This window comes from Danio rerio, chromosome 8, assembly GCF_052040795.2.
Source record: "Danio rerio strain M-AB ecotype USA chromosome 8, GRCz13ab, whole genome shotgun sequence".
Taxonomy (NCBI): domain Eukaryota; kingdom Metazoa; phylum Chordata; class Actinopteri; order Cypriniformes; family Danionidae; genus Danio; species Danio rerio.
This window is the reverse complement of record NC_141028.1, coordinates 29,681,016-29,708,462: the sequence shown is the minus strand read 5'-3', so window position 1 is coordinate 29,708,462 and position 27,447 is coordinate 29,681,016. Positions and strand designations below refer to the sequence as shown.

The 27,447-nt window shown below is 36.9% G+C and overlaps 1 protein-coding gene across 1 annotated transcript; it reads left to right on the top strand.

Annotated features, from left to right (window-relative positions):
* The first annotated feature begins 19 nt into the window (after window positions 1-19).
* mov10b.2 (Mov10 RNA helicase b, tandem duplicate 2) lies at window positions 20-26,090 on the top strand. The gene is made up of 22 exons (NM_001044340.2): window positions 20-254; window positions 342-447; window positions 1,683-1,873; window positions 5,842-6,080; window positions 6,708-6,957; window positions 8,161-8,295; window positions 11,985-12,144; window positions 12,225-12,379; window positions 13,604-13,780; window positions 13,864-14,011; window positions 14,125-14,292; window positions 17,147-17,244; window positions 18,235-18,332; window positions 18,457-18,555; window positions 18,796-18,898; window positions 20,411-20,528; window positions 20,649-20,840; window positions 22,013-22,084; window positions 23,443-23,568; window positions 23,938-24,026; window positions 24,115-24,224; window positions 26,029-26,090. The coding sequence occupies exons 1-22, from the start codon at window positions 103-105 to the stop codon at window positions 26,088-26,090; spliced, it is 3,048 nt and encodes a 1,015-aa protein (NP_001037805.1). The 5' UTR covers window positions 20-102.
* The last annotated feature ends 1,357 nt before the right edge of the window (window positions 26,091-27,447 follow it).

Below are 27,447 nucleotides of genomic sequence, written 5' to 3'. Positions count from 1 at the left end.
AACTTTTCCGCAGAAAGAACTGCGCTCGATCATATGAGAGCGTGCGGTTATCGTTCAATCCGTTTCTGCGATAGACAGATTCAATAGGAGCTTTCAGACAGTATGAGCAGAAGAAACAGGAATAATTACCTTTCTATAGCCGCTGTGCGGACAATTGGATTGGATTTTATAGAGATGCTGGAGGAAACAAACAGGAGATCCATTTCGGACAGAAATACTCTGACAGATATCTACAACACAGAGTTTCGAGATAGGTAAAACTGTACAATTCCACAACATATCACTTCGTGCTTGTATTGACATACAGTAATACGGACACAATTTTGTATGTGCCTTTTCAGGGACGGTGGAGTTAAAGATCCAAACTTCTCTCGAGTCCTCTATGCGTTGAGAAACGCCAATAAAGCGCGCCTCTCAAGAACAGGTCGTGTTTACTTCAATACTAATGTGAGACATTTTATTTCTACCAAGTAAGCAGATGGTTTTTGCATTTGATGTGCGATTTTTTTCAAAAGCCTAAATTAAAGTGTATTTTATAAGTTTAGGCTTGTAAAATACATAAACACTACAATGTGTATATGCTTCTATGAGTGCAAACTTGTGATTTCCTGTTAACCCGTTGAAGCTATGTAATTTTGCCATTTACCGCACGTTTTATGTGGACTATTGAAAATAAACTTCACAGATATGAGCTCAGAAAAACCTAATAGTAAAAAAATCGTAAAAGTATTAACTTTAAAAACTGCCAGTGGAATAAAAACGCATTTTAAATCAAATTTGATGCAATATCCTCAATAAAACCCACAAGTGCACAAAATGGTGATCACATGGCATTTGTTAAAGCTAAAATATTTGAAGTCAAAAAGTCAAAGACCAAGTACTTTCTTCCAAATGTCAATTTAAGGGATAGTTGACCAAAAACTAAAATTTGGTTTGATTTTTCTCTCTATTCACTTGTTACAAACCTGTTGTTACAAACCTGTTAGTATCTTTTCTGTTGAAAACTAATCTTATTTTGAAAAAAAAAAATGTTGGAAACCTGTGACAATTGACTTTTATATTATTTGTTTTTTCCTACTATGGAAGTCAATGGTTACAGGATTCCAACATTCTGCAAAATATCTTCTTTTGTGTTCAGCAGAAGGCTGATCTCATAAAGGTCTGGTATCACTTGAGTGAATGGTTAGTACGTTATCATTTTGGGGGTGAACTATCTCTTTAAAAGCAAGTTGTAACTTGGTATTTTTATTTTTTTATTTGGCCTACAACAAAATAACATTTTATGTCACTGTTTATGTTTATTGTTTTATAATTATTTTAACTTTTATTTTACTCTTCATTAATATGCTAAAAATCCTATTTTAAGCCTAACATTAGCAGCCAAATAGAAGCAACTGTATAAATTACAGCGATAAAAGTGTAAAATATTAATCAAATATTATCTTATGTATTATTATTATTATTTATATAAATAAATATTATAAATAATATATATAAAATATTACAATAAAAGAGAACAAGAAAAGGGAACATTTCCTTACTGACTGGAAGTTTTATATCGAGAGCTTAATATGTTTTTTCAACAGCTCTGCATTTGATGGGCATTAACTGTGTTATGTTTGAGATTTTGAAATATGCTATGCAACTTAGACGTAGTGCACTCATGAAAACGCTTCATCCAGGTAAGAACGGGGCTGCACGATCAATGGTTTCGGCCACGTCGAAGACAACAGAACCAAGCTAACGCAACTCCAGGTAATGTTAGCTCAGTGACGCCTTCTAGTGATCAGGGGCCCTCTTGCCCAGAGAGTGGAGTCAGAGCAAGGAGAAAACTGGTAAAATACATCCTACAGCGACTCAACACTACAGACAGGTGAGTCCGTAACCTGTAACTAGTATGTACAGTAAGTTTCATTGGGATACTATTGTAGTTGTTATTATAAATGAAAACCATAAAAAGTTACATTTACAAAAAATTACATTTAATTATCTAGTCGACACTTTTAGTGGGGGTCATCATGGTGGCACAGTGGGTAGCACGATTGCCTCACAGCAAGAAGTTTGCTGGTTCGAGCCCAGGCTGGATCAGTTGGCATTTCTGTGTGAAGTTTGCATGTTCTCCCTGTGTTCGAGTGAGATTCCTTCTGGTGCGCCGGTTTCCCCCACAGTCCAAAGACATGCGGTATAGGTGAATTGGGTGAAAAGGTGAAAAGTTAATTTGTCCTTAGTGTATGTGTGTGAATGAGTGTGTATGGATGTTTCCCAATGTTGGGTTTCAGCTGGAAGGGCATTCGCTGCGTAAAAAAGATATGCTGGATAAATTGGCGGTTCATTCCGCTGTGATGACCCCTGATTAATAAAGGGGCTAAGACAAAAAGAAAATTAATGAATGGTAGACACTTGTATCCACATTGAATTATAAGTTAGGTGAGTGTTTCTCAACCCCGTTCCTGGAGGACCACCAGTTCTCCTTAACCAAACACACCTGATTCAGATTATCTGCTCATTATCAGAGAAACCTGTAATGGGTGTGACAGACAAAGGAGACAATCAAATTCATCCAAATCCAAAAGTATGTTGTTGAGAAACCATGAGTTATGTGAATAAATAGCAATCAGGTGAATAAAAGTACAGAAAAGAGATTGCTAAAAGATTATTAAAAAATATTAAATAAAATAGATAGGTAGATAGATAGATAGATAGATAGATAGATAGATAGATAGATAGATAGATAGATAGATAGATAGATAGATAGATAGATAGATAGATAGATAGATAGATAGATAGAATTAGACAGTTAGGAAGATTGTTAGTATAAGAAAGTTAAGAAAATGTGATTACAAACCTATTCATTCTTGTATTTGTTTCATAGTTTACTTACAAATGTAGATTTTGTTATCATTTATTCATCCTTCACTTGTTCCAAACCAGATTGATTTTCTTTTTTCTGCTGAACACAAAGGAAGATATTTCAAAGAAAGCTGGAAACCTGTAACCATCGATGTCCATAGGAAAAACTAATACTATGAAAGTCAATGGTTACATGTTTTCAGTTTTCTTTAAAGGGTCACAAAACACCAAAACACATTTTTTGAGCTGTTGACAGTCGTATATGTGTCCCACACTGCTAAAAACACTATTAGGACACATATATCTCACTAAATAGTGAAAATTGGTGAAAAAAGCAAAAAAAGTGAAAATTGAAACTTCCGGTTTGAAACAAATTTTTGAAGCTGTGTCACGGCCATGAGATCTTAGCGTGTATTTCAGCATGTAGACTGGAAGTCTGTACCTGGGTGTCCCATATTACGTCTCTGCGTGTGTTGCATTCATTCATGAGTAAGGCTTGGTTCAAGCCAATCAGCGCGCTACATTATGTATGTGCTGCAACTTCATTAATATGCATGCTAGCTTTCTTAGACTGTAAGACCTGAAACAGTGTTCAGACAGCAGAGACAACACACGTCGTGTTGCCAAAAGTTGTGGGAAAAGAATAAGAATTGTTTGGAGATACGGGTCGCCAGTGTTGCTTTCATAATGTGAAGGTTTTGTTTCATTTTCTCTCTATGAGAGCGCTGCTGGACTCACGTGTGGATCCATGTATGTGACGCGCGGCAGAAATGCGTTTGTTTGGAACATTTTTTACTCAAGAGCATTTCTCATCAATGGTCAGATCCGGACTTGCTGCTCGTCTCCTTTAAAAAAAAAGATGCAGGTCCAGTATGTGCTGATTGTCCTGTCTGCAGATTCGGTAAGTGTGTGCGATCAGTGCCCTTTCTTTGTTCATTCAGATGGCAAAGTTATAGTTCGTATGGTCAGCACTACTCTTTCAGTGTTTACAGACAGACCTTAGTCAAAATGATTTTCAAGTTACTTCGTTTACAATACGTTAATATCACTACAATATTAAAAGATCCGCTGTAAATGCTGCTCTCTTGAGTGTAAACACGTGAACACTGTAAGCAAACTTTTGCCGACTGTCATGTTGAATTTTCGTCGCATTTTGTGACAGGATAGTCTACACACACATGGCTTTCTGACCAACTGAGTGCATCTAAGTTACAGAGAAATGCAGAGGCTTTTTTCTCTTATACGACATGTGGTATCAAACATTTCACCATCATTAAAGAGCCCATATTATGGGTTTTTGAAAATTCCCCTCCATGTAGTGTGTAACACAGCTCTAAGTGAAGTAAAGTATCCAGCTAAGGCTTAAATCTGTAAGAATACAGTGTTTAAAACTGTTGATTCATCTATAAAAGAGTCGACTCATAGTGCTTCAAACGAGTCGCCTTGATACCGATTCATTAGGTGTTTCGCCATGACGTACGAACGAAACCAAGTTATTCACGTGCACGCGCAAACCCGGGAGATTTCAAACCTGAGGCCCTGCCCTCTGACGCAGAAACCCAGACACACACACACACACACCCACAAACACACGCACACACAAACATGCCGGTCGATTGAAGTCACACTGCAGATGGATATATTGAGTCTCTACCCAAAGATGAAACCTCAGCATTATAGCCAAGCAGTTGGAAACTACTGGAAACCTCTGGAAACTACATGCTACAAAGAATACTTCATCAGCGTTTGTTAAAGGAAGGATCAGTAAAGAGTAACTTACTGATGGACGTCAGGATGGATTTTTTTTCCTCCATTTCTCAAGTGTAAGTACGTGCGATTAAAGTTGCCTCGTTTACTCTAGCTTGCAAATGTATTTAGTTGTGATTTGTTACTTGTAACCGAGTGTACTGTATCAGGTTAACTGGCTATATTCTCTTATCGCGTGCAAAGTCACGTTAAAAACGCGACGCGTGCTGCTTTGTTAACGGAGCTCCGTGGACGAGGAGAAGTGTGTGTGTCTGTGTGTGCGTGTGCGCGCGCTGTCGTCCGGAGGTGTGTGTGTTTGTGTGTGTGTGTGTGCGCGCGCGCGTTGTCGTCCGGAGCAGGGTTAAGTGCGTGTGTGTGTGTGCAATATGTGTGTGTGTGTCTGTGAAAAGAGCAGAGTGAGAAGCTAGGAGATCTCCTCAACTGTTTTTGGAGTTTTTGCTCAATAAAATAGTTAGTCGTCTGAATTTTCAAGTCCATAGTCTGTATTTGCATTGACCCACTGGCAGCTAAAATCCACGCCTACACTATCGAGCGTGTATGAACTGTGATTACTTTTATATTGCTGATTAGCTGTTTGGCTTTTCACTCTCTGACTGAAGGCAGTCGACCAATCGCAACAGGCTGTCATTGGTCCAATCAGCGCAGATTAGCTTCGTGCTAAGGAGGGGTTTGGGAACAAATGAATCACTGGACGATTCATACGGGAGTCGCTGTGATAATTAGGTAAAAATAAATGCAGATTATAAGACCATAAAAGTGTTTTTTTGACCTTGCATGCATATTAAACTGTTGTTGGAGACCCTTACAACCAAGATATGACCCTATTTCATGTATAATATGGGCTCTTTAAACTCACTGTCTTTCTCCCCTGTGTGTGTGTGTGTTTGTTTTTCCTTGGTGCCCAAATTGCAACTCCTATTTTTATTCAAACCCTGACCATTTTCCCTCCACCAACATTCCCACCCAAACAGAGTTAGACACACCCACTTTCCTGACTTTTTCCAAACTAGAGGTGTGAAAACATCCTGCTGAAACGGGGGGTTTCATGGCCCTTTAAAATATCTTTAATTTTGTTCAACAAAAGAAAGACAGTTTGGAACCACATGAGGGTGATTAAATAGTGAGAAAATTCTCTTTTTTTGGTGAACTATCCCTTTAAATATAAAATTTGGAACAGAAAATGAAGTGTGGAGTGAACACATAATGCTGTTCTTCTTTCCTCAGGTCTCATTTTATAGCTGATAAGTGGGGTGTGCGGGTGTCCTCTGAGCTCTATATAGAAGATGGAAAGATTCGGATCAGTGTGGATGAAGCAGAAGTTTATGAGTTGAAGCTGTTTGTTGAGAACACTGGTCAGGAAGCTGTATATTTCACATACTACACTGCTCTTTGCTGGCTGCAGTATTTTACTCTGGAAGACAGTCGGAAAGTCACACGCAACAATCCACTCCGTCTGGAGCCACGTGAGTCATCTTACACTTTATACCAGTGATGCCCAAACTAGGGCAAATTTGCCTCATTGTAACCTATGATTTGGCCCTCCATCCCATCTGAGAAAAAAGGAAGAATGATGTTTTATTGGTAAACGCTAACTGAAATGACATGTTTCAATTAAATGGCATAAATAAATCAGATTTTGTTTAAATGTACATACTGTCAATTGACAATGCATGATGGTTGAGGTTGATGAAGAATGATGGGGATGTTGCGATGTTCAGCATTGAACTCCACTGTGTTATAAATGTGATTGTTTATGTTTTTATTGCATTAAGTTATACTTTTAAAAAGTTATCCTGCATTAGATTATATGGTTTAAAGGAATGTTTTCTATTTATTTTGAAATAATATTAAATAAATTAGGAAATTACCCTGCAACTTTAATGTAATTTAGTTTGGTATATTTAACTTTGACCCACAGCTCTCAATGATACTTGGTTTTTGGCCCTACGTAGGAAAAGTTTGGGCAACCCTGCTTATACACTAATTGAAATGCACAATGCTGTTTGGAGGTTACATTTGTGTAATGGATTTAGACCTTTAAAATTATCTTTCTGAAATCAATATAAACTCTGTGTTTTGGAACACTGTAGGTGAGAAGTATGAGGTGATTGTGAGATTCAAATCCAGTCATGTTGGAGTTTATTCGGCTACTCTGGCATTTGAGTTTAAGAAGAACACCCAGCCCACCACACGTTCCTTCCACATTGTGCGCTTCATTGAGGCTGAATACAGGAGTAAACTTGCAGCCCTGCTGGGTCCTACAGAGCCATACAAGCCCCTGAGACTCAACATCTCTGAACCCGAAAACTGCATAATAGATGAGGGTTTTCCACCTGATGGGTGAGAGAAAAAGCACACACTTACTGCTTTGATCTAAATATAAATCAACCCTGATTATAAGTCAACATTTCTCCCCGCCAAATCAAGATTTACCTTTTAGAAAAAATCTTGCTTTTACTGTAAAAATCATTTATTTGAACATTTTAATATTGCATATTTTTCATACTTACATTTTTGCATTATAATTCATATTAACAAGTCACATTTTAAATTAATGTATGAGAGAGACCTAATTTTACACCTGTTTGGCACTACCTATTGTTTAGTGTTTCTCAACCACATTCCTGGAGAATCACCAACACTGCATGTTTTGGATGTCTCCTTTGTCTGTGACACTCATTATAGGTCTTTCAGGCTCTGCTAATGAGCTGATGATCTGAATGAGGTGTGTTTGGTTAGTGAGACATGTGCTGCGTCTCAATTTGCATACTTATACTAAGCCCTAAAAGTATGTACATTTTTGTGAAGGAAAAATAAACACTTTTGAATGTGTAACTGAAGAGTATGCAAGCTTTGGGACAAACTACTTCCTCATTAACAGATTGTTATGTTGCTTAGTTATGAGCCCCGTCAATCATCCACACATCATCCACAGTTCTAACATGTTTCATTTCCTATCTTATTGGAGAAACAGTAGCAGGTTAATCTCCCATTCACCAGTCTTTCATGCAGAAAAAAATCTCCTCAGGATAATTATGCATTCAGACATTAATGTCCAAACACGTCTTTATATAAGTTCAGGATTGTTGTTGCAGATGAAACATGACACAGAAACACGATTTAAATAGTTTTCTTGTTGATATTAAGTCTAGATATTAATTAACAGTCATACAAACATCTTCACCGAAGCCGTTCTACTTGACGGTTGGTCTCTGGTTTAGGGTGTATTATTGACATGCAAAAAAATGTAGACCCATGATATTAAAATTATAATTAAATGTGGTTATAAAAAATAATACATAAATTTTTTGTAATTATCATTAGATATAAAAATGTAAACATTTATTGATTTATATATATATATATATATATATATATATATATATATATATATATATATATATATATATATATATATATATATATATATATATATATATAAAATACATTTTTTTTATGTATGAAGACATAATTTTTTTGCATGCTTTTGTTCTATTTGATTCTGGCTGTACAGTTATTTATATGTGTTTCTTTTTCCTGTAGTTATCTTCAGAACTTTCTTGTAAATGTTCTGCCCTTGGGGAAATACATTCCTCCTCCTGACACCACTATACTGGCCGAACTCCTGAAAGAGGACTGTTCTTCTCGGATCTTCAGGGGGAAACTTAAGGATCTTCAGTTAGTAAAAGTTTATTTTATCATAAAATGGCCATTTTCAATATACAAATCTTCAAAAGTGACTACTCCAGTCTTCATGATTACATGATCCTTCAGAAACATTTTCAATTTTGGCATTTCGAACTGATCTGAGATCATTTTATGATAAGCAATGCAAACAGGGAGATGTGTCTGTTATAACAGACACACCTGTTTGTATTGCTTGTACATTTCATTTTGTTTACAGTGCAGCAGACCATGCACTTTGGTCATAGTTTGCCCATACACCAATGGGCAAATTTTTTTAGGCTATTCCACATGTATTTTTATAAGATATACCAAAATTTTTAACCCATGACCCTCAAAATAACAATGCCAGTGACACAGAAGCCCCACTACTATCCTTGGAGGTTGTTAATACAAACGTTGCGTGCAACAATGCACACACACACACACACACACTAATAGGCCTATATAAACATAAGTATAATGACAACACAACCGAGATCATCCTCCACATTCAGTCATGACCTGTATTTGTTTTGAATGTTTGTGAGCACCGAAAAGGTGAACGTTTAACATGGTGCTGTAAAATTCATCTGTTGCAACTGGTGTGTTTTGGTGTTATTTCCATGTTGTTGTTGTTTTTAATGTAACTTTTATTTTGTTAACTACACTGTAAAAAATCTGTCAATTAACAGTTTCTGTATTTTGTGATTCACAAGTGTTTTGCATTTATTTACGGTTGTGAATTGCATTATGGGACCTTGATCTCTGCTCTATCAACTTTTGGTGTTGAAAATTCAACTCTACAGTTTAACAAAGTGGTGAGGCAGTGGCGCAGTAGGTAGTGCTGTCCCCTCACAGCATGAAGGTTGCTGAGTTGCTGGTTCGAACCTTGGCTCAGTTGGTGTTTCTGTGTCGAGTTTGCATGTTCTCCCTGCCTTTGTGTGGGTTTCCTCTGGGTGCTCCGGTTTCCCCCACAGTCCAAAGACATGCGGTACAGGTGAATTGGGTAGGCTAAATTGTCCGTAGTGTATGAGTGTGTGTGTGTGGATGTTTCCCAGAAATGGGTTGCAGCTGGAAGGGCATCTGCTGTGTAAAAACTTGCTGGATAAGCTGGTGGGTCATTCCGCTGTGGCGACCCCGGATTAATAAAGGGACTAAGCTGACAAGAAAATGAATGAGTTTAACAAAGTGACTTTTATTGACATGTTAGTAGTTTGAAAAAATATAATGTATAAAATTATTATGTAGAGAAAGAAGTCTGTAAAATAATAGACCCCAGACAATATAAATATTATTTAACTATTAAAAATGTTAATAAAAGTCACTTTTTAAAAAAACTTTTCAAGGTTAAAAAAGTTATTTCTAAGATCAAAATCCCATGATGCAGCTCAAAAGCATTAATAAATGTGGAAAAAAAATGAATCACAAAATACAGAAAACTTAAAAGCTTGACCAAAAAGATGTGTTTTTATATGTTTTTTTTTTTTAAGTTCAACTGATTCCAGAGTTCTCAGTGCTAGAAGGAGTGAGTTACAGAGCCTTGGGCCACAAAACAGAAGGCACGATCACTTTTAGTCTAAAGACGTGTTCTGGGAATGGCTAAAAGGTCTTTGCCAGAAGGCCTCAGAGACTGACCACAGGAGTGACCACGTAAAAGATTTTTATCAGATAGGGCGGCCTGACCATGCAGACATCTATATGTAACTACTACAATCTTAAAGTTTACTCCAAAACTAATAGGAAGCCAATGAAGAGACTTGAGCACAGGAGTAATGTGCGACTTCCTGCTAGTGTTGTTTAAAGCCTCACAGTTGCATTCGACACAACTTGCAATCGCTATATAGAATCTTTGTTCAGACAAGTGAAGAGAACATTTCAATTGTCCAACTGTGAAGAAATAAAGGCATGGTCAAGCATCTCCATTGCTTCCTTTGAAACAATACTTCTGTTTTTTGCAATGCTACTCAGATGGAAAAAGCATCCACGAATAATAGACTTAACATGGCTATTAAAACAGAGCTCTATCAATGATGACACTCAGATTTCTAATGTCACTGCAATGTTTCCCCCTGCCCCCCTTCCCAACAGTTATCCCAACTTTGGAGATCACTGAGATATTTTTGTGAAAACCACTGTTGCCATACTTGTGTAGACTTCAGAATTTCAGAATAATCTAGCCATCTACTGATTTTATAGCATATACAGTTAAAACCAGAAGTTTACATACACTGTATAAAAAGTCATAACCATTTAAAAAAAGTCAGATGTTAATGTGACTAAACTTTTTCTCTTTTAGTTTAAGTTAGGATAGTTTTAAGTTAGGATTATCAAATGTGTTTCTAATATGCTTAATAGCAGAATATTGAGAGAGCGATTGTATGTAAACTTTTCTTGAAAGTCAAAAGTTCACATACAATAAGATTATTATGCCTCTGAAAAAGCTCAGATGATGGTGTCAAGGTTTTGGAAGTTTATTATTGGCTAATTGACAACATTTTGAGTTAATTGGAGGCACAACTGTAGAATAGTAAGTAAAACCTCAAACACATTGCTTCTTTGTGTGACAACATGGGAAAATCAACAAGCTAGAATCAACAACAACAACAAAAAGCCAGATTACAATTAGCTAAATTACACTGGGAAAAATAATATTTTTGGAGACATGTTCTGTGCTCTGATGGAACTAAGATTGAACTGTTCGGCCATAATGACCAGAGTTACATTTGGAGGAGCTTACAAGCCTAGGAACACCAACCCAACTGTGAATTATGGGGGCGGCAGCATCATGTTGTGGGGCTGTTTTCTGCAGGAGGGACTGGTCTACTTCACAGCATAGATGGCATCATGAAGAAAGAACATTCTGTAGAAATACTGAAGCAACATCAGCCAGGAAATTTAAACTTGGCCACAAATGGTTCTTCCAAACAGACCATGACCCTAAGCATACTGCCAAATTAGTTAAAATGTGCTTTAAGGACACCAGAGTGAATGTTTTGGAGTGGCCATCATAAAGCCCTGACCTCAATCCTATAGAAAATTTGTGGGCCGAGTTGAAAAAGCTTGTGCGAGCAAGCAGATGGTCAGATACACCAATTCTGTCAGAAGGAACGGGCCAACATTCCTTCTAACTATTGTGGGAAGCTTTTGGAAGGAAACCCAAAACATTTGACCAAAGCTATACAATTTAAAAGCTAAAAAAAATATCATGGAAATTAATGTAAACTTTTGACTGTCTAGAAATTAATTTAAAAAAAGTCTCAAAGAAATTCTCTCAGTATTCTGGCATTTAGCAAATGCAAATCATTTTGGGAATCCTAACGGATCTAAAATAGTAAACGTTTAGTATGATTAAAAATGATCTCATTTGTAAGTCGCTTTGGATAAAAGCGTCTGCTAAATGACTAAATGTAAATGTAAATTTATCCATCAGACATTTATTTAAAAATGGTAATGTTCCTTTTTTTAAAGTGTATGTAAACTCCTGGTTACAACTGTATATGATTGTCTGTATATTGTTAATTTGTACGCTTCATAACACAATTGAAGTAAAATTATTATTTTTTGTATGGCTTGTCTAAATGTTTCACTTTTATGCATTGTATGATGTGGCATGTGTAAAATTGTATGAATAATCCAGAGGACTCAGGTATATTCATATTTGCTTATGGGAAACAGTGATCACTTTCTTTGTTGTTCTCTAGGTCACTTTTGCAGAGTCCGCTGACCTTCGACAATTATGCAGAACGCTTTGATTTACTGCTGTATCTGGAAGAGTGTCAGATGCACGTGGATATCAAGAGATACAATAAAGACAGTGTCACCTTACATAGGGACCGTGACAAAAGACTGATGGGTTTAAATGTGAGTTGAAATGTTGATAAAGATTGTTTGTTGGATGTTTTGATTTTAATGGTTTGTGGGTCTCTTTCATTGTGTTAAAGCTCCCTGGTGTCTCAGAGAACAGGCCTTCAGTCCTGAGAGGAGATCACCTGCTTCTTACTAAAAGCGAGGAGGTCACTTTTTCAAATGTGACCAAATACAAGGGCTACGTCCACAGAGTGGAACTGGATCAGGTCAAACTGGGCCTCTCCAAAAGGTATGAAGGATCATCAGTGAGATTTAGGATGTGTTCACACTTGGGATGTTTGTTCAGATTAAAATAAACTTTGATGTACTTTCTCTTTTTTGAATAAGTAGTTTGCTTACTTGGAGTAAAATACAGTTGAAGTCAGAAGTATTAGCCCCCCTTTGGTTTTTTTTTTCTTTTATAAATATTTCCCAAGTGATGTTTCACAAAGCAAGGAAAGTTTCACAGTATCTCTGATAATATTTTTTCTGCTGGAGAAAGTCTTTTTTCTTTTATTTTGGCTAGAATAAAAGCAGTGTTTAATTTTTTTAAATACCATTTTAAGGAGAAAATTATTAGCCCCTTTAAGCTAAATCTTTAAGCTAAAGCTAAGTCTACAGAACAAACCATTGTTATACAATAACTTGCCTGATTACTAACCTGCCTAGTTAAACCAATTAACCTAGTTAAGCCTTTAAATGTCGATTTAAGCTGTATAGAAGTGTCTTGAAAAATATCTAGTCAAATATTATTTACTGTCATCATGGCAAAGATAAAATAAATCAGTTATTAGAGATAAGTTATTAAAACTATTATAATTAGAAATGTGTTGAATTTTTTTTTCTCTCTGTTAAACAGAAATTGGGCAAAAAACAAACAGGCGGGCTAATAATTTAGGGGGTTAATAATTCTGACTGTATGTCACATCATTAACGCATGATCATATTGTATTGCTTAATGAAATTATTAATGAAAGTATAGTTTCTAGAATATAAGCTGCAATGTCAAAATTACAATAAGAGAAAAAGAGTGTAGCTTTTATTTTGTAATAAAAACGGTGGTTTCAGATGATAATAATAATAATATAAATCATTCTCTAGAAAATACACTTATTTCTTACTAATTTTTTTAAGCTAATTCCAAAATTTGCCTGTGTTTCTCTGGTGTCACTTTCTAACAATATTTAATGTCTATTTATCACAAAAAAACACTCACAGCCATGATTCATATCCTCCTCTGAGTCAGGTTTGAACTGTTTGTGCATCTCTCAGTCCCTTGACACATGTATGACACTATTTTTATCTGCACAAATATAGCTGCTATGTGAGGGTTTTAATGACTAATGTGACCAATGTTTAAACTCTTATTTGATTTTTTTTTTTTTAAATAATCAATTATTGTTGCACTTTAACCCTAACCCTAACCATTAACAGACATTGACTGAATGTGTTTTTGTTTCCCTGGGGTGTTAAGGTTCCTTAAAGATGTATACATTGATAAGATGAAATTCCGTGTCGAGTTCACAGTCAATCGTATTCCGGTAAGATTACAACACAGAGCGGTTCATATGGCGGTCCAGCACAACCTCAAGGATGTGCTGTTCCCTATGGCCTCAAGAAGTCTGAATCCTGTGTCTCCACCTGCTCTGAGGTCAGTAAGACCCTACTAATATGCTATTGAACATTTAGAATATAAAAATGATGAGCATTTCAGGTCAATATTTTTGTCTTTAGGCTCTTTGATCGAAAGCTTGAGTACAACTTTCAACAGTACAGTGCAGTGTGTAACATTGTGGCCGGTACTTCCAAACCTGCACCGTATCTGGTGTTTGGACCTCCTGGCACTGGTAAAACCGTCACGATAGTGGAGGCTATCAAACAGGTAAAACTGGTTATCAGTAAACACAACATTTGTTTGCTTGTATGAAAGACAGAGGAATAGCTTTTGCAAAGTCATTCCTTGTGTTTCTTTCTCTTTTTTTCAACTTCTCTCAGGTGGAAAAGAATATCCCAGATGCCTATATTCTAGCTTGTGCTCCATCTAACAGCGCCGCTGATCAACTGTGTGAAAAGTTGATCACTAGTGAACATGTTGATGCGCACAAAATATACAGACTCTACGCAAGCTCACGAAATCAAAAAGACATTCCTAAAATCCTAAAGGTTTGTTCCTTGAAATTATTTTTCTTTAAGTGATTACAGAAAAACTGCAAGCTGGGCTCCTCCTGGAAGACAAGATTTCCTTGAGATCTTCTACCACAGGGTATTCTAGAATGATTAAAAGCTGAAATTTTAGGAATGCACTGGATAAATGCCAGTGAGAGAGAGAGCTTCTACCCTGGCACAGAAAATGGGCTATGCAACATGTCTGAGTTCATCCTTTGTCGTGGAAGATGAGAGTAGCATTCAGCATTCAGCTCTCTTATCCTCTCCCTTTTTTCTGTTGTCATTATGTGTCATCCCAGGACCCCCATCTCTAAAATAGTTTGCTGTCCATGCTTACTCCTGATCATAGCAAACAAGGGCATTGAGCCCACAGCTGCCATAACCCTAGAGGTAGTGAAGCACAATATCAATCGCTGATGCAGAGCCTGCCTGAACATCAGCAAAGCCCCTTTAAAGCAAGTCATTTTACTCGACGGCCAGCTTTGAAACATTTCTCGGGCAGTATGATCAGGCATTCTGTCTGAATGGGGAAACATCAAATTCTCCAAAACTGCTAGTCAAGCTTACGATTACACCAAATATTAGGAATCACCAACAAAATTAAACAACAACTCTCATAATTTTCGTTTCTAAACGTCAAAATCAAACAAAATCTGCATATTTTCAGGTTGCCCAAGCTAATCGGCATACACACTCAAAAGGAATGAAATCAGGACACCATCCTCATTTATGACCATGTTACACATTATCATCTTCTGAATAATGATCGTTTGGTCACGCTGGTCTTCTGAAGTAATACACAACTTGGTCTTGATGGCCGATCTCCTCCAGAAATGATAGCGACTCTTTGTTTACAAGTTTGTGGGTGTTTGAGTAGTTGCTGTCATGTGATGTGCATTTGACATGCTGTACTGTACCTCAAGTACGTTTCATGCAGATTACAAAATCAAAAAAACTTTTGTTTTCAAGAGCACTTGGTTTATGTAAAAGCACAGATTTCAAGCTTTATGTGGGTATATTTCTTAGGTCTGTAAAGCAAGTTTTCGCTGGGATTCCAGTGCCTTTGTTGATCACCAAACTGTTGTAAAAGCACACATCTGGTTCCTGGAGAAACGTCAGTCTATTGAGATTGATGATTGGCTCCTGTACTAGTAGGAGGTACTTCATTTGCTATATTGACCGTTACACTTTTCCCTATTCAAAACTATACGAGTGACATGTCTTGTGTATTCTATAGTCTTTATAGGAACTCTATAGGAACCAGAGCCTGCTGCAGTGTCCTTCTATACAAAGTTAAGTTAGGAGCTTTAGACTGGGCACACACTGTAAGATGACAGGCTGATTTTGAGCCGATTTCTCCCCTTCAAACAACATTAGGCGATTTTCTGATTATCATAGTGGTTCTAAGGAGGTGTGTTTAGAGTGACTTAATCTGCTCGGAAGAGCGCCGGAAGGACTCTGATCGTGAAACTTATATGTTCAACTTGTTGAATATTTACAATCAGATATCCTAATGTTTCAGAGGAAGCCTGAGGACAAATGCGCATTTGAGCCAGAGTCATTAACACATGAAACAAAACAATATCCAATCAGAAAACAAGCTGGCAGATGACGAACACAACCATGGCGCAGCACAAACTGAATAGATTTGGACAGCAGACAGTGGATCAGTTTGTTGATTTGTGCCAATAGCACAACTGTTTATTCGTCCACCATGTTTATTCTCAAGTCTTGAGGGTCTCTATTGAAAGTCTGTTGGTATGTGGTGTGCTGTCTTTGTCACATTGCGGCACGCCACAAGCCATTCATTCATTTTCTTTTTGGCTTAGTCCCTTTATTAATCTGGTTTTACCACTGCGGAATGAACCGCCAACTTACCCAGTATATGTTTTAGGCAGCAAATGCCCTTCCAGCTGCAACCCATCTCTGGGAAACACACTCATTCACATACCCTTTTCACCTATACTGCATGTCTTTATACTTGTGGGGGGAACAGGAGCACCCAGTGGAAACCCATGCGAACACAGGGAGAACATGCAAACTCCAAACAGAAACGCCAGCGACTTTCTTTCTGTGAGGTAACAGCACTACCTACTGCGCCACCGCGTCGCCAACCACAAACTATTTTAAGCAAAATATATTTGTCATCAAGTTTGTAGTCTTTACCATTTAGAAAATTTTAACAAATTAAAAAAATCTTTGATGTGTACCCGGCCTTACATAGGCTGGAAGTTGGATCAAGCCCCACTCTTATTTCCGACCATAAAACCTACTTATCCACTTCCATCTGGTTTAATGTTCTGGTCTCAACCTGAATCCCTCCTCCCCCTCTGTTATACCTTCTTCTTCACTCATTTCACCAAACCGTAAGCTACTTAACTCAGCTGGTTCTGTCCAGTTCTTAAATCTCAAGCTGTTCCCACCATGAAAGTCATCTAGACCCCATCATTGTTACTGGCCTTTCCAGAACCTTATTTTTTCCCTCAACATGGCTTTAAACTCCCTAGCTATTTAGATCGTCTGTAACCTCTATCTGTAAACACATAGGCTCCACAGTAGCTCTTTGGTCCCTAGTCTTCTGAGTGAATCATTATCAGTTTTAACTTTGGTCAGGCACCACCCTGGTTCTGCTACAAGTGCAAAACCAGAGCATCTGGTCCTCCCACCTCCAGCATTAATGTGGCATTCTCCACTTCTCCACCTCAATGCCTTCTTATCTGCCCCAAACCCATCACTCACACTCAATGTTTGCTAACGTCTATGGGATTTTAATGCCAGTTAACGCAAGGGGAATTCAATGAAATGTGACCAAATGTCTTATAGTTTTTACCCTTTTAATGTTTGTGTTCAGGACAACTGCAATGTGGATGAAGAGATGATTGATTTCCCATGTAAAGAGGATCTAATGTCCTACAAGATCCTCATCTGCACTCTGGTCACTGCAGGCAGGTAAAGGAAGTCATCTTATACAAACTCAATTAACTCTCTCACAGACGTTGAACACAATTTACAGCGGTCAGCATATATTGTAATATAATGATTTAATGCGGCCGCCATTCTAAAAGTGAAATCTAAGCTACGGTCACCTGGAGTCAAGCAGGAATGTTGTGTACCTGGCTGTATATCTTGTCAGACACAAAATTATAAAATTGACACAAATTTATAATTTCACTGCCTTCCAAGTGACCCGAAGGTCCATTTTGAATAGATAGTAAAAATAAAAAGGGAAATCAGACCTCATTTTCAGTTGAGTTAAAGGGAAATGGCACTAGTTAGCTAACATTTTCTTTCCCAAACACGTTTCAGATGCCGATTCCTGACACGTTTTAGATTAGATTTGTCACTAAACTCAATTTCAGTACTGAAATAGGGAAAAAAAAAAGTTCCTAATGTCACCTATGTTTTCTTTATGGCCAATCTCGGTAATTTCTGTTGAGCACTGGTGAATACTCTGGCTAATCAGCAGTATTTAAGAACGCGCTCAACTGGCACTTACTATAAATGTTAGTGGGAAAGGACGTTTTTAAAACTTCCTTAGTTTTCAGTATGGGACAACACTATTACAGACAACTTGAGGGCGTGCTATATAAGACTGCATTGTTTTATTGCTCACCAGTTTACATAGGCTGAAGCAGGGAAGCATCCCCACTGTGTTTACTTGGTGCCATGAACTGAAGCCTAGGCTTCTTTGTTTGATGCCTAATATGCTTTTAATTTTTTTAAGTAAACTTAACTCTATGATATTAAAGGGATGTTTACCTCATATCTGCACTTAGAAATCACAGCAACAGCTGGAGGTTTGTAGTACACAGCATGTTGTTGCAATGTTTACAATGCTGATCCTATACTTCCGGGTTTCTTCCCACCGCAGCCTCGCTTTCGTTTTTTTTTTTTTTTTTTAAATGGCGACCACAAGAAATAACCATATTATGTTGATAGGCTGGTCACTGGGGGATTTTCTGAGGATCATTTTACTCACAACTTTGTGGATGAAGCTGGACATGCTGTGGAGTCAGAGACCATCATCAGTGTGGCAGGTGGGCAACCACTTTCTTAACCTCCAATATTTACTGTAATAAATGAATTAAAGGATGACAGTAGTGGGATCTGTCTTCCATATCAAGCTGTTGTGTTATTGTGTGTGTGCTTGCATGCGTGTAGGATTGTTGAATGCAGAGAAGGGACAGCTTGTTTTGGCTGGGGATCCTAAACAGCTGGGGCCAATCCTGAGATCCCCACTTGCCATTAATCATGGACTTGGTATGATGCACATATACTGACACAAACTAGCCAGTGTTAAAAATGATTCATATTTTATGAGCCCAAAGAATTACTATTTTAACATTTAATGTTTTACAATAAGTGAATCATGACTGTTGACTGTTGTAATGAATAGTTGCACAATGGCTCGGTAGTTACAAAAGTGCATAAGTACTCTATTGTGTATGAGTATGTTTTATTTTTATGTATTGTCATCTATAGTTGCATGTGTTTTTGTAGATGTCTCTTTGTTAGAGAGGCTGATGACACAGAATGATCTTTATAAGAGAGGTGACGTGGAATTCGACAACCGCTACGTCAGCAAACTTATTATGAATTACAGGTAGGATGTGCCAGTCTGTTTTTAAGTGTTAAATATTATAGTTTTTTTTTTAGTTTTTTTTTATGATAACCTATAGACAAAGCCAGTAAGTTATGGTGCTTATTAAAGGATTAACATATTGAAGAACTACTCATTTTTGATGATTACCTTCAACCCTTAAATCTAAATTGGTGTTTTCTGTGTATATATTTACAGAATCAGTTAGGGCTGCACAATATTGAAAAAAAAAGTTCATTGTGATATTTACATTTTCTGCAATTTATATTACGATTTTTCTCAAAATAGCTTAGGAATTATTAATAATTTTAGATTGATCAGGATGATTTAGATGATTTTGTAGGGGAGTGCATAAAATATAATTAACAAATTAGGAGCAGAGATAGAGCAAATATACAAATGATACAGAAATAAAACAATCAAATGTACAATAAAGCTATATATTCTTTAATATGTATAATAATGAAACACAATTAATCTTTGTTAAAGCTACAAACTAATTTTTCCTTGTGCCCAAATGCTTTAAACTTACTTAAAATAATTAAACAGGCCTTAAAAACACAAGCAATTAACCCTTTGACTGCCCACTCTAACAAATGGTTGACCACGTTTTTACTGTTATAAATAATGCATGTTATAGTCATTTAAAGAATGACTGTTTTAAATAATGGCTTACACACACACACACACACACACAAACACACGCACACACACACACACACACACACACACACACACACACACACACACACACACACACACACACACACACACACACACACACACACACACACACACACACACACACACACACACACACACACACACACACATATACACACACACACACAAAGCGTTGTTGGTTTCCAAAAATGATTTGGGTTTTATTGTGAAAAAAAATGTAAATAATAAAAAAGAAAGAAATCATGTTAAATGAGAATCTAAAATATTTTATGGCATACTTAATACAAAAATAAAGATGATCTAGTATACAAAAATGTTTTTTTCTGTATATTTATTTATATACCTTGGTCTTACAATTTATATTTTCAGATTTATTATAGTACATGTATTAAGTCATGTACTTTTACTGTAAACTGAGATATCAACCATTTGGTACAGGCTTATATTTCAGAAATTATGGGATGTGTTGGAAAAAAAAGCATCGAGTGTGTTACTAGCGACATTAGGTGTTAGGTGAAATTTTTTTTTTGGTGGGGTAGTTAAAGGGTTAATACACTCACTTTATTATGATTAAACTGAAATGACTTCAAAATTCTCATGTGTTCTAAAATGTTAATACTATAATCCTGACTCCACATTGCACATCCTGCGATGCGACTATTGCTTTTTCACACATTGCGATATCGGTGCTAAAATTATATATTGTGCAGCCCTTGAATCAGTCATCAAAATCTCTTCAATTTTAGTCATAATTTCAGTCACATTACTCACTGTTCGGGGCTCTTGGAAACATTCAAATCTAGAATCAATTATAGACATCTCTCACTCCAGGTCTCACCCATACATTTTGGAGGTTCCTAATAGGTTGTTCTATGATGGGGAACTGAAAGCATGTGCCGATGAGATCAGCTCTAATCAATACTGCATGTGGGAGCACTTGCCTTCAAAGGTATGCGACATTTTGAACAGCAGATTAGTCTCTTTTAATTATAGTACCTGGTTTTGCTCAAACATACTTGGGTTGCAATTGCGAGATTATTACACAAATATTTACAGTACTTTTTTCCAGGGATTCCCTGTGATTTTCCATGGAGTTCCTGGAAAGGATGAGCGAGAGTCAAACAGTCCTTCTTTCTTTAACATCTATGAAATCAACATCCTTGTTGACTACTTGAAGAAGCTGCTTCTGACACAGCCCAAGAAGGGAATCTCAAGAATCTTCCCCAAAGACATTGGCATCATCGCCCCCTACCGGAAACAGGTGGAAAATAGTCTTGAACAGACATTCTACACCAGTGTTTCTCAACCACGTTCTTGGAGCACCACTAGCTCTGCACATTTTCCATTTCTTCCTAACCAAACACACCTGATTGAGATCATCAGCTTATTAGCAGAGTGAAAGACCTGTAATGGGTGTGACAGACAAAAGAGACGACCAAAACATGCAGTGTTGATGGTCCTTCAGGAACATGGTTGAGAAACACTGTCCTACACTACCTGACAAAAGTCCTGTCATCGATCCCAGTTGTAAGAGCACAAAATAATAACTTCTAGTAAGAAAAGTGGCAGAAGGTAGATTTTTCTAATGAATCATCTGTTGAACTGCATCCCAATCATCACAAATACTGCAGAAGACCTATTGGAACCCACATGGACCCAAGATTCTCACAGAAATCAGTCAAGTTCGGTGAAGGACAAATTATAGTTTAGGGATACATGGAAACATCAGCAGCCTGATGTATCAGGATATTTGTGCTTCCCATTACATTACAAACCACAGGAGAGGCAAATTCTTCAGCAGGATAGCGCAACTTCTCATGCAACAGCTTTCATATCAAAGTTCCTGAAAGCAAATAAGGTCAAGGTGCTCCAAGATTAGCCAGCCCAGTCACCAGACATTTGAGCATGTCTGGCGTAAGATGAAGGATGAGGCATTGAAGATTAATTTAAATAATCTTGATGAACTCTGGGAGTCCTGCTAGAACTCTTTATTTGCCATTTTTAGATGACTGTATTAATAAGCTATTTGAGTCATTGCAAAGATGTATGGATGCAGTCGTCCAAGCCCATGAACCTCATTCACAATAACAATTATTTTTCCACTGCACCATGACTTTACATTCTATACTTTACATTATTTTATTTAAGTGACAAGGCTTTTGTCTAAGCAAAGTCAGACCTTACTGTCCTAATTAAATAAATAAAAATCAGAGCATAATCATATTTAATTTTGTAAAATAAGCATAATCTAGAAGGCTTTGCCCTTCATATAAGCCACTTCTGATACCAAATGATCAACTACAAATCAAGTTATTATTTGTTGTTTCTAAAACTTGGATAGGCGACAAGACTGTCAGGTGTTATAGTCAAGAAAATAGCAGCTACAGTAGAACTGTGAAATAGTCTTCTAATTTCTGGGGTTGGATTTTAAAGGTGGAGAAGATCAAACGAGCCATCGATGCAGACAAGGACTTCCAAGATTACATGGGCATTGACAACCTGAAAGTAGGTTTGAGAATACTTGTAAAAACTAGGGATAGTTCACCCCAAAATGATAGTGTACTCAGTATGTCCATTCCCTCAAGTCATTCCAAACCTTTATGTCTTTTTTTCTTCTTCTGTTAAACACAATGGAAGATATTGTGAAGAAAGCTGAAAACCTGAATACATTAAACTTTCATAGTCTTATCTTATCTCAGTTTTGTCTGCTTTTCCGGGGCCGGGTCGCGGGGGCAGTAGTCTTAGAAGAGAACCCCAGACTTGCCTCTCCCAAGACACTTCCTCCAGCTTCTCTGCTGGGATCCTGAGTTGTTTCCAGTCCAGCTGAAAAACATAATCTCTCCAGCATGCCCTGGGTCTTCCCCGAGGCCTCCTTCCAGTGGGACATGCCTAGAACACCTCCCTAGGTAGGCATTCCGGAGACATCTGAAACAGATGCCCAAGCCACCTCTGCTGACCTCTCTCAATGTGAAGGAGCAGGGGCTCTACTCTGAGCTTCTCCCAAGTGACGAAGCTCCTCACTCCATCTGTAGGGGTGCACCCTGCCACCCTGTGAATGAAGCTCATCTTGGTCACTTGTATCAGAGTTCCTGTCCTTTCGGTCGACCCAGAGCTCATGACCATAGGTGACATTAGGAACGTAGATTGACCGGTAAATCAAGAGCTTAGCCTTTTGGCTCAGCTCCTTTACCATAAAGGACAGATAAATCAACCGCATTATCTGCCTTTCCATTTCACGTTTTTATCCTTCCCTCACTCGTGAACAAATCCCCAAGATACTTGAACTCCACCTGGGGTAAGGACTTTCCTCCAATCTGGAGATGGAAAATCACCTTTTTCCGGTGGAGCACCATGGCCTCGGACTTAGAGGTGCTGATTCTCATCCCAGCCGCATGCCACTCGGCAGCAAACCAGTGCACACTGAAGGTCCATGTTTGATGAAGCCAACAGAACAACATCATCTGCGAATAACAGAGATGAAATCCTGTGGTCGCTGAACAGGGCCCCCTCCAGCCCAAGGCTGTGCTCTAAAATTTTATCTATAAAATAACAAACAGAATTGGTGACAAAGGGCACACCTGCTGGAGGCCAACATGCACTGGAAACAAGTCTTACTTATTGCCGACAATGCGATCAAAACTCCAACTTTGTTAATAGTAGGTAAAACAAATACTATAGAATCAATAGTTACAAGTTTGCAGCTTCCTTCAAAATGTCTTTCTTCTGTTCAATAGAAGAAAGTCAAACAAGTTTGGAATAAGTAAGGGATGAGTAAATGATGACAGAATGTTCAGTTTTGGGTGAACCATTGCTTTAAATTAGAAGTGTAATATGATAGCCAACTTCCTTTGTGTGTTGTGTAGGTCGGTTCTGTGGAGGAGTTTCAGGGCCAAGAGAGGAAAGTGATCATGGTGTCGACTGTTCGCAGCAGTGTAAAATACATCAGTTTGGATGAAACATTCAACATTGGGTTTCTCAAAAATGAAAAGGTATAAAGTGGAGGTGTTTGGAATGATTTCTGAAGGATCATGTGGTATTAAAGACTAATGTAATACTTACAAAAGAAGGCAAATTTATTAGTCTTTCTGTGAAATATAAATTTTTTAAATAAGGTGCTGTTTAACAAAGAGATTTAGTTTTAAACACATTTTAAATATGTGTTGAAACTAAAAGAAACAACTTTGTCCTGAATTATTTGACAGAAAATCTGGGATATTTTCCTTGATTAACCATCACTTACAAAGTATTTTTAAAATAATTAAATTTCCAAGTGGCTAATAATTTTGCCTTTAACTTTATATTAGTCTTGAATTAGTCTAGGCTCTATAATGAATTTGATCTCAATGTATTTTCTTTAGAGATTCAATGTGGCGGTGACAAGGGCAAAATCGTTGTTAATCATGGTGGGAAACCCCATGATTCTGCGGACAGATGAAAGCTGGGGCCGGTATGCTGGACATTCAAAGAAAAATATTCCTTTTTAAAATCCTGTCGGGGTACTCCCTAAATTACGTGTATCTCTTGTTTATTAATAGGTTTATTGACTTCTGCTTGGAGCGGGGTGGTTACACTGGGATTTCCATTACCAGCGTTGAGAGAATAGATGATGTTGAAAGTCGTCTTCTTGCTCTTAACATCCAGGACGGTGAGACAGGTTTTAATTACATTCTAAATCTCAGACAGTCACAACACCTTGTTTGACTTTATCAACAAGCAGGCATATAGATAAACCCCAAGTGGTGCTCAAGCACTTGCTGTTTTGGATTAGCCAGCACTGTAAAAATGCAGGGTTCCACACAATTGCTTTATGTTGCTCCAACACAAATAGATTACGTCAACTTTGTTTTTACAAATTGAAATAATTGAACATAAAACAAATAAGTTGTCCCAAAAAACCTTTAAGAATTGTGTTGATTGAGCTCATTTAAACAAGTAGCAAAAGCAACTTTGTGTGTGAGCTTGAAACAATTAATCGAATGAATGATTCTTTAAGTCACTTACAGTATTCAAAGATAAATTTACCCACAAATAAAAGATCTAATTATTTACTTACTTTTATGTCGTTTTAACTCCCTGAGACCTTCGTTCATCTTTGATTTTTTTAAATGATTTCTGAGAGCTCTCTCGTCCTCCACAGACAGCAGTGATACGGACTCAAAGTTCAGAAAAGCAACCAATAAGCATTGTCAAAACGTTTCATGAACTTCAGGGGTTTATAAGTAATCGTGTAAAACTCCAAAAACACTTTTGTTTGTCAAAAAAAAATAAATTTCAAAAATCAAAGGCAATAATTGAGTAACCGTTAAATGTTTATCATTTTGATGGCAAGGACATAAAGTGAAATTTAAAACACACAAAGATTACAAAAAATGTAAAATAATAATGATTGTAGTATAACCTAAAATTTGGCTTTTTTGGTGGGTTTTAAATACATTTAGAGGGTACATGGAACACAAAATGTGGTTGCTGTTTTAAACTAAATCACACATTAACAATTTACTTAATCTCATCGGTATTGTATTTAAAGTTCCATTCATAAAACTCACATCAGTCATTCTCTATACTTACTATGGGGAATACAACACATATTGTTATTGCAATACAATCCATATTCTAATGCTCACTGACAAAAAAAACAACAACAAAAAAGCAAACTCGGGACAAACAATTTGGTAGATAAACATTTCAAAGGCAATACGTCACCCTGACCTGACGCAAAAGAGTGGTGTGATGTAGCGAACACAGAGCAGATCCAACACCACAATAAAAATAATAATAATAAAACAATCCAAACAACTGACTGGATACTTTTCTGGACTTCTCGGGACCATTGCTGGGAGGATGAGAGAGTTCTCAAATTTAAAGTTGAAGTTAACAAAATATACAGTAGTTAAAAATTATTTCTTGGGGGTGAAACGGTGGCTCAGTGATTAGCACTGTTGCCTTACAGCAAGAAAGTCACTGGTTCGAGTCCTGACTGGGTCAGTTGATATTTCTTTGAGGAGTTTGCATGTTCTCCCCATGATCGTGTAGGTTTACTCCGGGTGCTCTGGTTTCCCCCACAGCACAAATACATGCGCTATAGGTGAATTGAATAAACTAAATTGGCAGTAGTGTATGTTTGTGTGTGGATGCGTGTGTATGGGTGTTTCCTAGTTGCAGGAAGGGCATCCGCTGTGTAAAACATATGCTGGATAAGTTAAGGGTTCATTCCGCTGTGGCGACCCCTAGGGAATAAAGGGACTGAGCTGATGGAAAATGAATGAATTCTCAAATAAACATAGGAGTATATTGTTTTAATAATTAGCTCACGCACAATTAGAACATTTACCAGCATCTTTGTTACAATTTCTAATAGTAAATAATATACCGTAATAATATGCTAATAAATGTTTTACATAATAATGTTAATAATAGTTTCATAAAACCTCTTTTTTTTCACCTTCTAGAGGAAACCGAGGAGAGTCCAGTCCAGCGGTATGTGGATCCCGAGTTTAGGAATGATTACTAATGCTGAAGATCCTTCATCTCAAGCCCATCTTCTGTAAAGCGGTGCAACATCAACACTTTTAATCCACATATTGTAGCAAAGACATTGTACAACATCAAACTTGCACAATTTGTATGTTTCTTGAATTTACAAGTGAATTTTTAAAGTTTACTCTGATTTTTTGATACAGTTTAGCTGTTATTTTAAGCGGAGAACAGAAAATATTTGAATATGTGAGGACATGGACCACAGCTTTTTGATAAAGTGTCTTACTGCAATGTGTAATTAATAATTGTTGTAAAACAGATAAACTAACAGAATATATATATATATATATATATATATATATATATATATATATATATATATATATATATATATATATATATGTTGTTTGTATAAAATGAGACTTTGAAAACTATTTTTAAATCAGAAAATACATTCCAACTGTGCTTTAATTATTCAACTACAAACATTTTAACTCTTTTTATGGCACTCTCATCAGAAAAACCCTGGAGAGTTACTCTGGGTTATTACAAGACTTTCATTACTTCAATAAAAATTATGATATTGTTATCTGTGTCAATAAAGTTAACATATATAGTTGATCCTCACCCAATAAAGGGTTAATATGTTTTCAAATGATTTCAGCATAATGACAACTGAAAATCGTCTGTGGTTTGGTTTTATACTGTTTCCCCCTTGTGGTTTTTGTGTGTACTGCTACACACATCACGGTTGCAGTGATATATATATATATATATATATATATATATATATATATATATATATATATATATATATGTTATTTTATATATGGCAGTTACTGTTCTATAGTCGAATAACACACTGCTTCACTTAAATTTAAACCAGTTTGCTCTTAACCAAATAACCACTTATTTACAATAACTTGCTGGACAACAATTATAGGGACAATGCCACAGGGAATTTTCTTTTTCAAGCACACAAAATAGATCTTAACTCTTACGTCTTCTCTACCCCACAATTAAAGACTTATTAACAATGTCTGGAAAACACTTTACTTTGAAGTCATCGCCCCAAACAAACACGCCCCTCACTTCTGCAGGATCCACAGGAAAGTTGGTAAATGATGTGTGCAGGAAGGAATGGGAGGGTCGAGATATAATGGTCACACTTTATAATAAGGTTCTATAGTTATTACTAGGGAGGGCATTTACTATGAATGAACAATAGCAATTATTAATAGTCAAAGTTGATGTTAATTTCAACATTTATGCAGTATTCAAATTTCAATAAAAGCTGTGCTTGTTACGTAAGGGATTATCTTATAACACAATAACATTACAGTAATGAAGGCCTCACCAAATAGCCAATAACACCAAAAATCCATGGTATC